We start from the raw sequence: 17,710 nt of genomic DNA on the forward strand, positions 1-17,710 counted from the left end.
AGTGGTGGAGGTCGTTGAAAGACCCTGAGACAACACAAAGGTTAGTAAAGGGTGTTTTTTGTATGCATTGGATGCCACAATGGATACCACAAACACATTTGTTTTCTGGCCTTCGGGTCACCTTGACCCAGAGACAACACAAGGGATACCACAAACACATTTGTTTTTAGGGATTCAGGTCACCTTGACCCAGAAACAACACAAGGGATACCACAATGGATACCACAAACACATTTGTTTTCGGGTCACCTTGACCCTGTGATAACACAAGGGATACCACAGTCACATTTTTGGACAGTTGTATGCGTCTTTTACCCCCGGACATAATGTGGTAAGAAATTATCCAAATTTGTGGCATGTGTTTGTGGTATCCCTTGTGTTATCTCAGGGTCAAGGTAACCCAAAGGCCAGAAAACAAATGTGTTTGTGGTATCCATTGTGTTATCTCATGGTCAAGGTGACCCAAAGGCCCGAAAACAAATGTGTTTGTGGTATCCATTGTGTTATCTCTGGGTCAAGGTGACCCGAAGGCCCGAAAACAAATGTGTTTGTGGTATCCATTGTGTTATCTCAGGTTAAAGGTGACCCGAAGGCCCGAAAACAAATGTGTTTGTGGTATCCCTCGTGTTAGCTCAGGGTCAAGGTGACCCAAAGGCCCAAAATCAAATGTGTTTGTTGTATCCCTTGTGTTATCTCAGGGTCAAGGTGACCTGAAGGCCCGAAAATGAATGTGTATGTGGTATCCCTTGTGTTAGCTCAGGGTCAAGGTGACCCAAAGGCCCAAAATCAAATGTGTTTGTTGTTACCCTTGTGTTATCTCAGGGTCAAGGTAACCCTAAGACCTTAAAAATAAATGTGTTTTTGGAATCCCTTGTGTTATGTCAGGGTCGAGGTGACCTGGAAGGCCGAAAACAAATTTATTTGTGGTATCTATTTAGCTATCTCAGGGTCAAGGTGAACATTTGTTTTCGGGTCACATTGACCCTGAGACAACACAAAGGTTAGTAAAAGGTGTTGCTTTTTTCTGATACCACTTGTATATCTACGATCTAATGAATAAATAAAATAATTTAAGTATTTCCTGGTCTTTATTTAATTATTTTTATTGTAACCACATCATGCTCCCTGCTTTAGATAATATGAATTTCTGGTTGACTTTTTAATAAAATGCATTTAAAAGCATATATATATTGGTCTAAGATGAGAAAATAACAACCATTATTCATCTCTTCTATCTCCTATTGACGTTACAAACGCTTATAAAACCTTCAGAATCGTCACGCAAGTATTTCCGAATGACTCGTTTGTTTGTTTTTTTTTCCGCTCACGGTGATGGAGCCGCGGTGGGTAATGAGAGCGAGTCTCACCTTTGCCCTGGCTTTTGGCCTCTTCCAGCAGAGGTAGCATGATGGCGTTGTTGATGCTGGAGGGCGAGCGCACCGCCGTAGTGTACATGAGGGGCAGTGACTGGACCACAACTGGGATCCTGTGAACATGGCTGCCCAGCTTCCCCGCTCCCTGCAGGCTCAGAGGGCTGGACGGAGGCGGCGGAACAGAGTGCAGGATGTGCAAATACGGCTGACCTCTCATCCCTGTTCCCGGGGCGACCAGGGGGCCCGGCGAGAGCACCGAGGAGGCCGAGGTGATGACCGACGGGGAGGAGGAGGATAAGGAGGACGGCGAGAACGCCGATCTCAGGGGCGAGGAGGACGACTTGGTGGGGGTGGCGGCGGATGAGGAGGAGGAGCGAGCCTTGTTGATGGACAGGTCGACGGGCTCCGTCTGCGTGTGGAAGTGAAGGTCGTTGGCGAGCAGGTCCTCGGGAGGTTCGGGTTTGACTCGGCTGAGGAAGAAGGGAACGCTGTCCATCGCAGAGTAAGGGCGCACTTTGGGCGACTGTTGGCAGAAGAACACAAGTATTGGTAACTTCAAGAGCAGCGGTAGACATATTTAAATACATTTTATTATTGAGCTAGTATGTTTGGATTCCAATTTGTACCATTTTTAAAACAATAATTATGAATTATTATTTGTTTTATGGCTACTTTGTTTTAGTGTTTTACTCAACACATAATGATTTATTCTTATAAATCTTATTTTTAACCTATATATATTATTTTATTTTTTATTCACTGAATCCAGTCTGTAATATCACTTAATGCCAAAAAAAAAAACATACAATGATTGACAAATTAAAAGATATACCAAGTTAATATGGTCGATATTTTTTAAATGTTTTAGTAACAGGTTCTCAATGGAAATAAGAGAGTTACAGTATTTAAAGATATTCTATTCAGTTGATGAGTATGAACTATCAGGGAATCTCATAGTATTTTCGAGTGTTTTTTTTGTTTTTTTTTAAGGGACAACATGACAAAATAAATACAATATATAAATATGTTTTAATACATTCATTTACAAATAAAAATGTTAAAATGATTTTTGAAGGGTCAAGATCCCTTGTGTTGTCTCTGGGTCAAACTAACACAAAGGACGGAAAACATGTCTGTGGTATCCCTTGTGTTGTTTCTGGTCAAGGTGACCTGAATGCCAAAAAAAAAACAACGTGTTTGTGGTATCCCTTGTATCCCTTGTGTTGTTTCTGGGTCAAGGTGACCCAAAGGCCTGAAAACAAATGTGTTTGTGGTATCCCTTGTGTTGTTTCTTGGTCAAGGTGACCTGAATGCCCAAAAACAAATGTGTCTGTGGTATCCCTTGTGAGTTTCTGGGTGAAGGTGACCCAAAGGCCTGAAAACAAATGTGTTTGTGGTATCCCTTGTGTTGTTTTTGGGTCAAGGTGACCTGAACGCAAAACAAAAAAAATGCGTTTGTGGTATCCCTTGTGTTGTTTCTGGGTCAAGGTGACCTGAATGCCCAAAAACAAATGTGTTTGTGGTATCCCTTGTGTTGTTTCTTGGTCAAGGTGACCTGAATGCCCAAAAACAAATGTGTCTTTGGTATCTCTTGTGAGTTTCTGGGTGAAGGGTGACCCAAAGGCCTGAAACAAATGTGTTTGTGGTATCCCTTGTGTTGTTTCTGGATCAAGGTGACCTGAACGCCCAAAAACCAATGTGTTTGTGGTATCCCTTGTGTCGTTTCTGGGTCAAGGTGACCAAAAGGCCTGAAAAACAAATGTTTATATGGTATGCCTTGTGTTATCCAAGGGTCAATGTTACCCAAAGACCCAAAAACAAATGTTGTCCACCTTGACCCAGAGACAACACAAGGGATACCACAAACACATTTGTTTCCGGGTCTTCGGGTCATCTTGACCTTGAGATAACGCAATAAAAAAAAGAAATTCCCTCGCACTTATTCACACTTTTGTTTCCCTCATCTGGTGAAGTCTGCCGATGATGTCATACACATGTGCGACTAAAGATAGTGTCTTCCGTGGTCCCCTGTCATTCCCTCTTGAGTTATCCTCCCTCCTGTTTTCCATCACTCCCACAGATTTGCACTCCTCGTGGCCTCACATGTATCTCCCCCAAATCTCTGTGACAGTGGAAAAACATCATATGGGCTCAATTTCCTGACTGTCTCCCCTCTCCGGGGCGAGAGGCCTCCTGAGGCCACGGCTGGTAGGCTCAAGAGTTTCTCGAGGTGTTTTTCTCCTCGCGACAGATGGAGCTGCTTCAGATCTAGAACAAATGACCCGTTGATCTGGAGTTGAAGAAGAAGACGATGAAGATATCTGAGGAAAACCCAACGTATCTCGTTTCCGCGTCTATCATCGTGTCGATCATGTTAGCTGTGAATCATTCCGCCGAGGTAAGTGAGGTAGAAACATTTGTGATTCATAGCTGCACCAGCTGCGAGGCTGGAGGTCGAGCCGCAGCTCAGGCTCGCACACATGCTGATAAACTCACCGGCGATAAAGGCTGTGTGGTCTTCCCATCCCAAAATGATCTTTATTTTTTACTTAGATTTTTTGGGGGGTACAGAATCGATCCTCTTCTAGTGATGAATTAGTCACTAGGAAATTTAGCTCGGTTGAATTAAAAGTTGATTTGTAAAAACTTATGGGACACAGGGGTCCCCCAAACTTTTCCCTTCTCTGATGGGGGGCCGGGTAAGTTTGTAGCTTTATTCACAGAAAAAAGTCACGAAATATAATTTCTTATAAAGTTTAAATAAAGTTAAATTTAGATATTTTTCAAACCAGACTTTCTAAGAGAGCAAAATAGATCTAGGTAGGTGTATAAAAGGGGTGAAATGGGTCGGGGGCAAATGTGAGTTCTTCTACTAGAGCAGGTCGGATTCTCGCTGCAGAGTTTTGAATTAACTGCAGGCGAGACAGATCCTTCTTGTTAAGACACACAAAAAAAAAACATATTAAGACCTTTTTATTTGTGCAGCCTTTTCCCTAATTTTCTGGGACTCCTGTGTTTGTCTTATGTTGTCTTGGCCTTTAACAGTTTTTAAATATATATGTATTTTAACTGTGTATTGTTTCTGATGGTTCAAGTGCTTTGTGACCCTGGTCTAGAAAGGAGCTTTACAAATATTATTAACTATTACTTACTTACTTCTATAGATATTGACTTTATAAATGAGGGGCCCTCAAGCCTAAAAAGAAAAAGAAAGGGATACAAAGAATTTTATATGATGGGAACATTTTAAGATAAATAGATTAAAGGACATTCGAAAGTAAGATTAGGTTTTTATTTGATTGTATATCATTTTATTACAATTCATTTTATTTTAAGATTCTAAAAAACATTGCATATATTATGTGTTTTACAATAAATTATACATCAAATGCAAACTTGCAAAGTGTCCTGCCATCATTTTATTAAATTATTATATTATATATAAAAATGTATTATTATTATATATACATTTTATCAAGAATATTGTATAAAAACACTACGAAAAGTATAAGGTAAGATAACAAATAAAAGGCAGAAAAAATGATATTTAAACGAAGATTTTTAGAAAAATATATGCACAAAAAGGCATGATAAAGAAATGAAATTCAATAAATTGTGAAAAATATTTAATTGTATATACATTGTATTTAAAAAAAAATCACATAAAAGCACTACAAGGAAAAGATATTCAAACAAAGAGTTAATGTGGGCCCCGTAGATGGAGTCAAGGGGCCCTGTGTGGACCCCGTGCCACATTTGCCCAGGTCTGTTGTATAACAACAAAAAAGTTTTAAACAAATGTACGACCACAATTTACGGCCCATGATATAATTGACTTTAATGTAATGTATAATGAATAATAACTTATTGTGACATAATATGGGTAAAACAATTATGATATAAAAACGAAAAAATATATTTTTATATAATTATTCTGATTGGTTTAAGGGAACAAAGACGTTAAAAAAAAGAAATGTTATTAAAAATTCTAATTCATAAATACAGAAATGTTATGGTTATAAATCGTGTATTATTATCACTATAATATAATATTAAAGTATATTATAAGTATAGTGTTTCAAATGGGTCAACATTTGAGATTAGGGCTAAAGTTCTAACCTGCGAAACTTCTCCGGGCAACTGCTCGACACATCCAGTCACTTATCTTAAATGTATTCTCACCACTTAACTTTGATCGGAGATATTTAAAAAAAAAAAAAGAAGAAAAACAACTGCACATCTTCGATTCCGTTTTGGACATTTCCTCACACTTATGTAACGCTGGCTCGCGCTGGATCTGTGGTGAATTACAACTCTTCCCCCACGAGTTCTGAGTGTGTGTGTGTGTGAGTGTGTGTTTTCCTTTCATGTACTATTCACTCACAAACTATTCACAGGAAATGTCAGGACCCCAATGAATATGAAATATAAAAAGAGCATCGACTCCCCTCACAGTTGGAAAACAAACCCTACCCCATGAAAGAAATGACCTCTGCACCTGAGTTGGGTTCAGTGCCGGGTCAGAGGGTGTCAAGGCAAGGTCCAGTGCCTGACGTGCTTTTACAGCGCCACCCACAGAGCCTCTGTGTCAACATGAATAATACACAGAAGTGCTAAATACGTTTGTACCATCAATATTTGACTGTTTTCTGGATCCAGAGTGAAGTCATCATCTGTATCATTAATAAAAAAAACAATGTGTATTTTTTTATACTTGTTCAACTCCTTCCAAAACAACACAAAGGATACCACAAACCCATGTGTTTCCCTGTCTTTGGGTAACCTTGACCCTTAGATAAAACAAGGGATACCACAAACACATTTGTTTCCAGGCCTCTGGGTCACCTTGACCCTGAGACAACACAAGGGATACCACAAACACATTTGTTTTCAGGTTTTCGGTTAACCTTGAACCTTAGATAACAAAAGGGATACCATATACACATTTGTTCCCAGACCTTTGGGTCACCTTGACCCTGAGACAACACAAGGGATACCACAAACACATTTGTTTTCAGGTGTTCGGGTTACCTTGACCCTTAGATAACAAAAGGGATACCATATACACATGTGTTTCCAGGCCTTTAGGTAACCTTGAACCAGAGACAACACAAGGGATACCACAAAATCATTTGTTTTTAGGCGTTCAGGTCACCTTGACCCAGATACAACACAAGGGATACCCCAACAAACACATTGGTTTTCGGGCCTTTCTGTCACTTTGACCCAGAGACAACAAAAGGGATACCACAAACAAATTTGTTTTCAGGCCTTTCTGTCACTTTGACCCAGAGACAACAAAAGGGATACCACAAACACATTTGTTTTCAGGCCTTTTGGGTCACCTTGACCTTGAGACAACACAAGGGATACCACAAACACATTTGTTTTCAGGCCTTTTGGGTCACCTTGACCTTGAGACAACACAAGGGATACCACAAAAACATTTGTTTCAGACGTTCAGGTCACCTTAACCCCGAGACAACAAAAGGGATACCACAAACACATTTGTTTTCAGGCCTTTGGGCCACTTCACGACTTCACCAAGTTACCAAGTTCGTATGAAGCTGGAGTTAATATTGATTAAAACTTCTCCAATCGTTACAAACGTGATTCAAGGTCCCAGGCAAGTGAAGATCTTCAGAACTTCCCCGCACCGTTGGACGAGGTAAGGATCAGGATAACTCGAAAAATACTGTCAACTTTCAACAACTAAATCATGGATGGAGGGAAGACAGGAATTCAATGGAAGACGTCGGGACTGTTCCTCGGAGACAAAACACTGTAGGAGTGGAGACGAGAGCCGACTTTGAAGAGTGAGAGTTGAAGATGCCAAGAAAGAACATGATCAGATATGAATAGTTGAGGAGAAGTTTGGGGGGGACGAAGCAAGGGAGGACATTATTGGAGAGGATAAAGAATTTTGAGTGTTGTAGATATAGGTACCAACGAGGGTGGAGGTTGTGGACAGTTAGGCGACCCACGACGAAGAGATAGTCCACTAACTGACTGAGCGTTAGAGGATACTTTTGCATTGACAGGAACTGCTTTTGATCATGTCTGAGCTTCTGCTCTTCAAGTGGTCCACACTGGCCTTCAGGGCTTTGAAATCATCATAAAATTTATATATATTTTTCAACTTCTTAAGTTGAATCTAAAGAGTGTTTTAAAAAAAATGAAAGACAAAAATAAACCAGACAGTCTCTGAGGTTACGAACTTCTTCTTAGATTAAAAACCTTCTTGTGGTTTTTAACGCACTTATTTCACCTCATCGAAGAGAAGTCTGGACGCCATCAGTCCTGAGAAAAAACTGAACCGCGGTGATGGTCCGTCTCACTCCTCCGTCGCTACGATCGCAATCCGCCAAAACGGATTCACTCAACGCTTTTTTTAATTGTTGCTATTTCCCCGAGAGTGAAGTCATCGAATGGTCGTTGTTTCGCTTCTTTGGCGAATAAGCAGTTCCGTGATCACACCGAGCAGGAATTTAGAAGATCTGCTTCGGCTCCTGTTCGCTGAAAAAATGGGTCACTTGTGTAAAACATGACATGGACGTTACATAAATGTCCGAGTTAAAAACAAAAAAACTCCAATCAATGATAACCTTAACATACATTTAAAGAGAGTACAAACATTAAGAGTCTCTCCTCATACCGTTGTCTTTATTAGGGGATACTGGTTAGCAGGGGCAGATTTTCCAGACCCTTGTGGGTGAATTGTCTAACGATGCAGACCATTTCCAGCAAGCCCCTGGCTCCTGGCCACCTAAATGAAGACCACATTTCTGCAGCAGCGTCTGTCTACATCTGCCCTCTCGGAAAGGAAAGCGCAGTCATTTGAGGGGAGATTGAATCTGTGTTGCACTTCAAAGGCGGCCGAGCCGCTTCGCTCACATCCTGTCACTGACTGACATCAGCGCATATACTGGGGAATGACTGCATCGATATGAGGTAACGCGGGTCCTCGAGTCACAGGTATCAGGGGGCGCCACATTCTGGCCTCTTCATTGACCTCATTGGTTGTTTTCTTCTTCTACTTTATGTTTTTATCTCCATCTCCAACATCCTAAAAATGATTTCTAAAGCGAGAATTCTGACCCGCTCTAGTAGAAGAACTCACATTTCCCCGATTCTTAAAACTCTTCACTGCCTGCCAGTTTCTTTCAGGATCAACTTTAAAATTCTGACTTTCAGATCTCTTCATGGTCAGGCTCCTCCTTACATCACTGATCTGATCCAGCCTTACACCCCAGCTCGGGCTCTGAGGTCTGTGGATCAGAATCAACTGATGGATACTGTACACGGTTCAGGACCAGAGGAGAGAAATCCTTCCAGGCTGTTGCTCCTAAGCTTTGGAACTTACTTACTCTTGAGAGTACTCTGAAGTCACAGTCATATCCGTCCACCCTGGCTGCACTCTCTTCTTAACCGCCTTCATCTGTCTCCATAACCCATCATACTCCTCCTGCCTCCCTCTCTTAACAACAACCTCAATTGGTGACACGATTACGAACCTTGACGCTTGACCAATCACAGCAGAGTGGGGGTGGTTTTGGTAAACAAGATTTAATCTCCATGAAAGTGCTTCACAAAGCTTCATCAGTACCAGGTAGTAACTCATTACAAACTTTTTTTCATACTTTTTTAAACAGTATTATTTCCTTGTATTTATGAAAATAATTTGCCATTTTTATTTAGCATTTGAAATTACATAATTAGCAAATAATCAAACCTTGTGCTGTCAACTCCTCTTGAACCAATAATAATGCTTAATCTTATCATTTTTGGACAATAATGTGTAATACTACACATTATTGTAGTATTATCCCATCACCATTGTCTGGGAATCCACTTTTCGTGTTATGTTGCTAATAGAGTTCAAGTTTGCTCGGATATCCTTTGGTCTCGCACAAACTTCTTTTAGTTGTGTTCACCTATTATTATTAACTAAATCCTGGATGTTTTTCAGAAAAAAAACTTTTGTATTCTAACTACCACAGTTTGTTTGTTGAGAACTAGCAAAACCAACTTTAAACTAACAGTACATGTTGTCTAGAGGTGAGATAACTGCACAGGTCAGGGAATTTTTGGAATTCCTGAACCATAGAAGTTATTTTATTGATAGGTTTTAATGTGTTTTTTTCATTAAAAACACATTAATGTTAGCAGCTCCTGGGCTGCAGTGCAGTCTATCCCAGTGCATTACACTATTCATTTTCCTTCATTTTTAATCATGTATTAGCATATTGGTTTTATATACAAAATAATGTTTTCGGTTTTGTTTTGATTAAGTTAAAACTTCTGTTAACTGGATTTATTTGCAGCTTTAAATATTTTGTCCGGATGCCTCTAATGTACTTCACCAGGGCCGTGTTATCAACCCTCCTGCTCCCCCGGACCTCAGATAACCCCAGCGATAATAAAAAGCCTCATTTGCCTTCGTCCGTCACCATAATTCCTTCCCCGCTTCAAATCAGGGACTCTTTTCCTCCCGATGATGCATGAGAGGTCAGCGAATATATTGATAGGTTGTGAATAGAAATCATTGATCAGCAATTCGTCATGATTACACAGAAATGTATGGATCTGCGGCAACACACACATACACATGCAAGCACACACACAAGCACACACACACAGCTGAGGCAGCAGCACAAAAGCTCCTGTAACCTAGCAACAGCCTCTCCAAAACAAGACCACTATATTTATAGGTATGCTGGACCGTGGAGCTACAACAGTGTCAATAAAGCTATCGATTGTACCAAATAAAAAACACTCTCTCAAATAAAAAAAAAGGGAAGAATTCCCTTGTGACTATTAAAGGAAGTTTAAAATATGCATTATATATGTATGTTTTAAACTGTTTTTTGATGGATAATTATTTATAGATTCCTTTTTTTTTTATTGAATCTATTGGCAATTTTTATTCTCCAAATATAATTCGACAAAATACACATCTTTCTTCAGTTGTTAGAGAATCCTCAGGGAATTTACATTTTGTACACAAATAATATAGAAAATTCAATATAAATTCGAATAGAAATACAATAATATACTAATATACAATAGTGCAAGAAAAAGGTCAGAATTCAACAATGGTATTTTAAAATACCTGTATACTATCTTAATGTCATTATTATTATCATCTTTATTTTACTCTTTTATTTTAAATTGTTATTGCTTTATTTATTTATTTCTATTTTCTATTTTTTTATTCGGATTCTGAATAGTATACTCCGATCTGCCCTTTGTTAAACAAGCATTAGTTATGTATGTTAAACATGAAAGTTACCAATGTATTAGTAATAAAACTAATACAATTAAAACACACAAAAAACATGTATTGGAGTAGACAAGCAACATAAAAATAGAAAAAATGACATATTTGAGTGAGTAGAAAGGAAAAGGTGGTACGATGTAAAACGATGGTAAGATGATTTATTTATGTGTTTAAACAGATACAAACGGACAAAAGGATGTAGCCATGTGAGGATGCAGGTCTTCAAAGATAAGACTCAGAGGTTCCCATTTGAACGCCCCCCCACCACCCCCCTCACGTCCCTCCCCAGAACTACTACATGACTACATCTGCCAATTACCCCCAGCCACTGCTGTCACCTCCACCCCACCCCCCTCCCAGATGCATTCCAGCTCCAGCTGTGGCCCTCCTCTCCTCCCTCCTCTCCTCCCTCCTCTCCTCCCTCCTCCTCCACTCCCTCCCTCGCAACTACCACGCTCTCCGACCACTCCTCTTAGCCCCCCACACTCGCTGGCGCAGGCCTGGGAGTCATTATCTGCCCATTGCCGAGGAGGAGGAGGAGGAGGAAGAGGAGGAGGAGGAGGAAGAGGAGGAGGAGGTGGAGGAGGGACAGGAAAGCGAAGGGAAAAAAGATCGAGGACCGTCTACCAAACAACTCTTACTTACCCCTCGTTCTGATTCCAGGGGCTCAGCTTTGACTCGGACTGCAGGCATTCCGTCGAGCATTAACATCCTGTTTCTTAGGCCGCCTGCGTAGATGGAGACAAGAAGAGGGAGATTTTTAGTTACAAAATAAAGTTAAAAACCCTGGAAAAAACACACACAGTGTTGTTTCTATGTCGACTTTAAAATAAATTCATAACTGATCATCTAGAAAAGTTATTTTGTGTCATTAGTGTATGAATTCTGAAAGGAAAACATATGTAACATTTTGCCTTTAATACATATTTATATATATTATTATTATATATATAAATATAATGTAAAGATTGGTTTCTCTTCGGAACGCAACGTTGAAACTTTTTGAAGTCCACAATGTACTACAAAGATCAAAGAAAATACCAACAGGATTCGTACACAAATACAGATGCAGTGTGTTGCAACGGAGGTTGCGTGACATTGCAGTTTCCCTTCTCCGCCACTTGGGGGAGTCAGAAAGAACATTTCCAATTTTACGAAACAGTGCTTTACTATAACCTCCCTGAAACTTCCTTTCTCCTTTTTGAAATAAATATTGTGTTTTAATTTCATAATATAAGTTTTGCAGTTAGTTTGTAATCAGTATTATTTTACTAAAGTAATTTTTTATTATATATATATCTATATTTTACTTCTACCTAGATATTTTGTAACTGTCAACTGTAACTTTCAAATTGTTCGAAAAATACTGTGTATTTTTAGTACAAAAGCCTTTCCTTTCTTAGTTAATTTGTCTTTCTCATTTACGTTGCCGCGGGAAATTAAATTTCTCACTCTTGACTCTGATTAACAAATGCGTGACAACACCTCTGTATAAGTGATAATAGTTTAGTGTCGTAATAACGTACATCATTTCACCTCTCACTTAAATGAACAAACTGTCACTTCAGAAATCTTCCCTGCTGTCACTCATCCACACGCTCAACAACCAGCATCCCAGTCCCTTAATCCTCAGAACTTTTCGTCCCGTCATCACTTTTTTATTTTGCAGAAACGACGAGCGGTCTGAGGACAGAAGTCGCTTTGTTGTCACAAGGTATTGATAATGAAGGCATGTTAGCAGAGGAGTTAACCAGAGGGCGGACTGTTCACCTTCGAAATCCATCATGCAAAAAAAAAAAAAAGCTGTTGAAAATTGATCAGTTGACCTTCTGACCCCTGGAAATCTATCTCTGTTTATGTTGCTGTGGAAATTGAAGTAGCCCATTTGAACAGGAAGTATCAACTTGCTTTGTAAGGAACAACGTAGAGGAAAAAATACAAGCAAAAAACCTCACACTAGACTAAAGGAGTAAACACCATTTCTCGCAACATTAATATTGGTAAGTCAGCACTTTTAAATAAATCTATATGATAAAGGGTGAAATAATATATTATTTCAAAGGAATCTCAAGGTATAAAATGACCTAAAATATTATCTTTCTGATGCTTCTGTGTCACTAAGAGTAAATATATCCACACAGCAGCAACAGAACTCGACTGTAGCCAAACATGAACAAGTCAATAATTAGTCCAGAGAAAACAGTACCACGTCATTTTCCAGTTGTATGGAGTATAGAGTGAAGCTGAAAACACACAATATACCAACTTGCACCAACTTAAAACAAATAAATTAACATAATTTAATTATATAGGACCTTTCTTTGTATAAGCCGGAGGTGTTTACATTTTAACTTGACATATTTACATAGAATAATTTGATTATTCATATTTAATAAAAAAACAAATGTAATGGTCTTACAATAACTCAGCAGTTAAATGACCAGATATTACATTCAAATGATTTTAAAGCCTTATTCTTTTATTCCATCTAAAACCCTTTGTCCTACTTGAATTGAGTCAGTTTTACGCTGCCGTCCCCAACGTCTCACCATCAATTCATTACTGCCAGGTAAGTGCAGCATCTCTTTTGCCTTTTTTCAAAATTGATTTATATTAACTCTAAAGTTGCAGCAAATTAACTTTTTAATGTGCAAAACAAACTCAAACTATTGTTTTCTTCTTCTTCTTGTTTAAGGAAACTATCATCTTCTTCTGTGCATCATTTCTTCCACCAGTCTGTCAATCCAAGCTTCAAATAGAGAACACATGGTGTCTGATAATTCATGGAAATCATGGATTATTTGCCTAAATGTACAAGATCCAGTCTTTTAAGTTAGTGGAAAATGTAGCAGCTTATAGACCAGATATTACAGTATTTTTATTTTTTCTCCCTTTTTTCTTTTAACAATGCTAATTATTATATATATATATATATTTTAAGAGCTCATCTATGATTTGATAATGTTATAATGAAAATATATTGCGTTTCTCTTCATAATATCGACGGTTTTTACAAAAAAAAAACAGTCAAAGAAGTTTCTTTTCTGCGAGACATCCAACATTTTTGTGATAACTTACTTCTGAGCTATTTAAAAAAGGTTTCTCATATTTAAAACCCTGACAAACATTTCCTTTACAAGACAAATCTGTTTAATAAGTGATTTTAAAAAACTGATTATTCTCAGGTTCCATTTTTTACGGCATTTTGTCACAATTCCAAACCTATATCGCTGACCTGTGATTTTCCTCCTCAGTGCTGTAGCTTTAACAGATCAATTCCAATAGAGCCAATGACAACAATGCATGTTCCGTATCCCCCAGCAGGAGCTGACCTGAAGTAACACTCTGTCTTATTATTTTACCAGCAGTGGATGAAAGAATGCAAGCCAGGCAAATGGACTCTTAACATCTCCATAACTCTCCAGCTGTTGGCAACCGCACCAGGAAGTGTGACTGGGGTTTGCAGGAAGGACACGACGATAATACACTTCAATACTTCTCCGATATTTACTCGAAGAACACACTTCCTGCTGCCGCTTCGACAGAGCTGATCCTGGCGCAGTTTGTTGCGTGATGGAGGTGGAGCGCCAGCGAGGATTTACTCCCACAATCTGCAACCCCCCACCCCCAAATTGCGCCTCTCAGGTCTAAGTCCCCCAGGTGCCCCGGCTGTGCCGCTATTGTATTGTTGTCCAGGATGTCCTTCGGCTTCAGGTCTTGGTAGGCCCAGATAGCGTTGCCATGGTAACGGTTGGGCGCAGCCTCCAGCCTCGAGCCATGTGTTGAGAAGAAACGAGGAGAGGAAGAAAGTGAAGCTTGTTCCGCTCGTGATGACCGTTATTCAGTCAGAAGCATTCCGCTTCCTGTTGCAATCTATGAAGCCATGATGTATGTTTCACCCTTTCATTACTACAATTACTGTATGTACCATTTTTAATGTTTTATTACGATGATATGGCTGAAGAATTGTTAAAAGATATTTTTGTTTTACATTTTCAATATGATTTCACATTACATTTAGTTTTTGGTTGTAGAAAAAACAGTTTTTTATGTAGAAAATTTTCAATAAATTAACTTTTACATATTTTAACATGGTAAGAACTCTAAAATCTAATTGACCGCAAACAGGGACAATGAATTTCAACCATTCTATTTATTTATAATAACAAACTCTGTATTTTTACAGTTATAAGGTCAGTTTACCAAATGTTTTTATCTACTATGATAGGTACCGATGGTTCCTTAATGTTAAACCATCCTGTTTTAAAAACCCAATGCAGAAGAGCAAAAAGCTGCAGTTCATTAAGTGTCCACTTGGGACAGAAAGTTAAATACAGACCTAGCCAATATAACAGACTTTAGCAGCATAAAAAAAAACATAATTACAGCCCGTTTCAGAAAATGCTTTGGTTATTAAACACTGACTGACAAGTGAATGTGTATAAGAGGATGTATCCTAAAAAAAGAAATAGCCTGGTTTCATCGCACAATCGTAATTCATCACGCCCAAAATCTGGAGGACTGCATTTCCAAGATGGCCGCAAACACAGATTGGCCTCAACAGACACTAAGTCAATATCTAAAACGGTCTGTAAGAAAGACTGATAAATTTGAAACAACATAGTCCAATAAGCCGACTAGCCAAAATAAAATTACTATCTTAATTGTGGTTTTACTTGATAAACACCCACTGACCTACACTCCAACTTGTTTTCCAACAAAGCCCTTCCTCCTTCTCGCTCCATCTCTTTTAATGAATCATATTTTCACAGTCACATTCAATATCTAGCATTAGAAACCTTTATTTCTTTTTCGAGAAACCATTACCATCTTAATAATTGGGTTATTAAGCTGAAATAGCAAAGTAACTGTTAATGTTGTGCAGGTGAACCTGGTCTTTGTTTTAAGCAGCAGTAACACAGAAGTGTTGTTTTCACACTTCCATTAGCGCTGCCTTCAGGTCTTTCATTAAAAAAAAACAAAGTTATCTGACAAACCTTTGAGGAGTTACGGTCAATAAAAAGTTGAAACAGTTTGGATCTTGAAAACTTTCCTACAAAATAGGTCCAGTTCAAATCTTGTCACGTAATAACCCTGAATTTAATAAAGTCGTCGGCATAGTTGAGGAAAAAAACCCTGTCATGTGGTTAAAATTGAGGAATAAAGGAACGCTTCCATTAGCGATTTCCACAATCATGCCGATGCCTGCAGTCCAGTTAATCCGGCGGTTTGTGAGAATGCGTCTAATGAACTGGCCTGCAGCTTGTTATTCACAGGAAATCAATGTCCGGCACCTTGTGGATAAACGGGCGGAGAGAAAGTCGCGCAGTAATGAGCTAATGGAGAGGTTACTTCAACTCGGGTCAGCCGCTTCATGAATGGATTATTGATACCTGGAGATAGGCGAGCGGACAAGATTAGCGCCGGTAACACATTTTAATACCGCAACGCGGCATTGACTGGAAAAACACGATGCAGTTATCGACACACTGAGGTCGACCATTTTGCTCAAAAAAAACGTTACTGATAAATGGATGGTTCACCCTACAGTTCTACTCATCCTCAGGTCAACTAAGGGTTGGATTATTTAACCTCTAACCTGTGTTGGTCGCGAACCACGTTCATTTTGTTCCTTTCTTCATCCAAAAACACTCACTTGAAAACATACAAATACCTCCATACTCTGAGCGACAAGTGTAGAGAATAGTTCTGCACTTAAAATTAATATTTTGAGTTTGTCCCAATGCAAAGCAGTATGCGAAAATATAGTACCCACTAAAATAGCCAAAAAAATTAAGTGTGGATCGATGGACACTTTCCACCCTTAACATCCGCCATCTTAGTGACGTAAATGACGCTAAATGGAAGCTACGTCACTGACAACGCACCTTCGGAGCAGATATCGGCGTAAATGTCTCGAGAAAACACAAATTGTACCACAAAACAACACAACTACAGTAATGACAAAATGAAACCCAACTTAATAACTTGTTTCAATAGGTGAAAAGCGCTGTAAAGTGTTGGCAAGTGTTCCAATGGCTGGTTGCGATCAGCGTTAAAAAATAGTAGAAGAAGAAACTGTCGATTATTTTCCGGTAAGTGTATAGCGGCAGTGTTTAATTTGAGACAGTACTATCCTGTTGAAATTTGCACACAGTGCAAGTAGGTAGTATCTTACAGTTTACTGTAAACTTGTGCAAGATTTGGGATTATATATCCTGTCTTTGTAGCATTTTAGCTTCCGCTACAAACAAGCTTAAAATATAGACTTGTTTACTTTTTTCTGGAACAATTCCTCTTGTCGAGGCTTCAATACAAATGGACGTTACAGACGAGCATTAAGTAGGTACTTGGATGTTTTCGGTGAGTCTTTTTGGACGTAGAAAAGTGATCTCATATGAACATACCCATGTATGTATGTATGTATGTATATGCTTGTTACTCCAAAAAGACATAATTTAATCCCAATCCTTATTTGACATTAAGGTGAGTAGAAACAAACTGATTTTCTTTTTTGTGAACACCACTTTAAGGAAAAACAAAATGATTCAAAGGATTCATGCTAGCATACTGTTAGCAAACATTTGAATAGCGAAACCTGACACGTAAAAAGGATTTTGACCCAACGTTTTGCAGACACCCTACCTCTAAAAAAAGGCTCGACAGTATCGCAATCTCCGAATATGACAAGTATCATATCCAGATATTACATAAATGTGATACATTGTATCACATTCAGGTATAACTTGAAGCGCTTCATGCAAGGCAGCTCGAACACCCGGCAGCTGTCCATCAGCCAAGAGAGGCTGTGTGTGGGAGTCTGGAGCAGCAGAGGAGGGAGGAGCAGCGAGGCTCTGAGTGAAACAGGCCAGATTAAGATCACCTTTCCATTTGCTGCACTCCCAAATGAAATGGCGATTCCAGGTGTGTGTGGGGGTCTTACACGGAGGGCAGTGGAGTGGAGCGGCAGCTCATTCCTCGAGCCCTCTTACCCTCCCATCAGCACCAAAATCCATCATAAGAAGAAGAAGGTGAAGATTAAAGCTAGTGGTGGCTT

At 39.1% G+C, this 17,710-nt stretch overlaps 2 protein-coding genes across 2 annotated transcripts in view; both read right to left on the reverse strand.

Moving 5' to 3' along the window:
• The window catches only part of tbc1d4 (TBC1 domain family, member 4), a 343,760-nt gene that overhangs the window by 220,292 nt on the left and 105,758 nt on the right, over window positions 1-17,710 (reverse strand). The window lies entirely within an intron of this gene.
• klf12b (Kruppel like factor 12b) overlaps window positions 1-17,710 on the reverse strand; it is a 54,355-nt gene that overhangs the window by 18,128 nt on the left and 18,517 nt on the right. The window contains exons 2-3 of the mRNA XM_087803681.1: window positions 11,299-11,381; window positions 1,368-1,896 (exon numbers count right to left, since the gene is read on the reverse strand). Of these exons, the coding sequence (XP_087659807.1) occupies window positions 1,368-1,896; window positions 11,299-11,364 (595 nt within the window). The 5' untranslated portion in view covers window positions 11,365-11,381. The remainder of the gene's footprint in view (window positions 1-1,367; window positions 1,897-11,298; window positions 11,382-17,710) is intronic.

This window comes from Callionymus lyra, chromosome 12, assembly GCF_982586985.1.
Source record: "Callionymus lyra chromosome 12, fCalLyr1.hap1.1, whole genome shotgun sequence".
In the NCBI taxonomy this organism is placed as follows: Eukaryota; Metazoa; Chordata; class Actinopteri; order Syngnathiformes; family Callionymidae; genus Callionymus; species Callionymus lyra.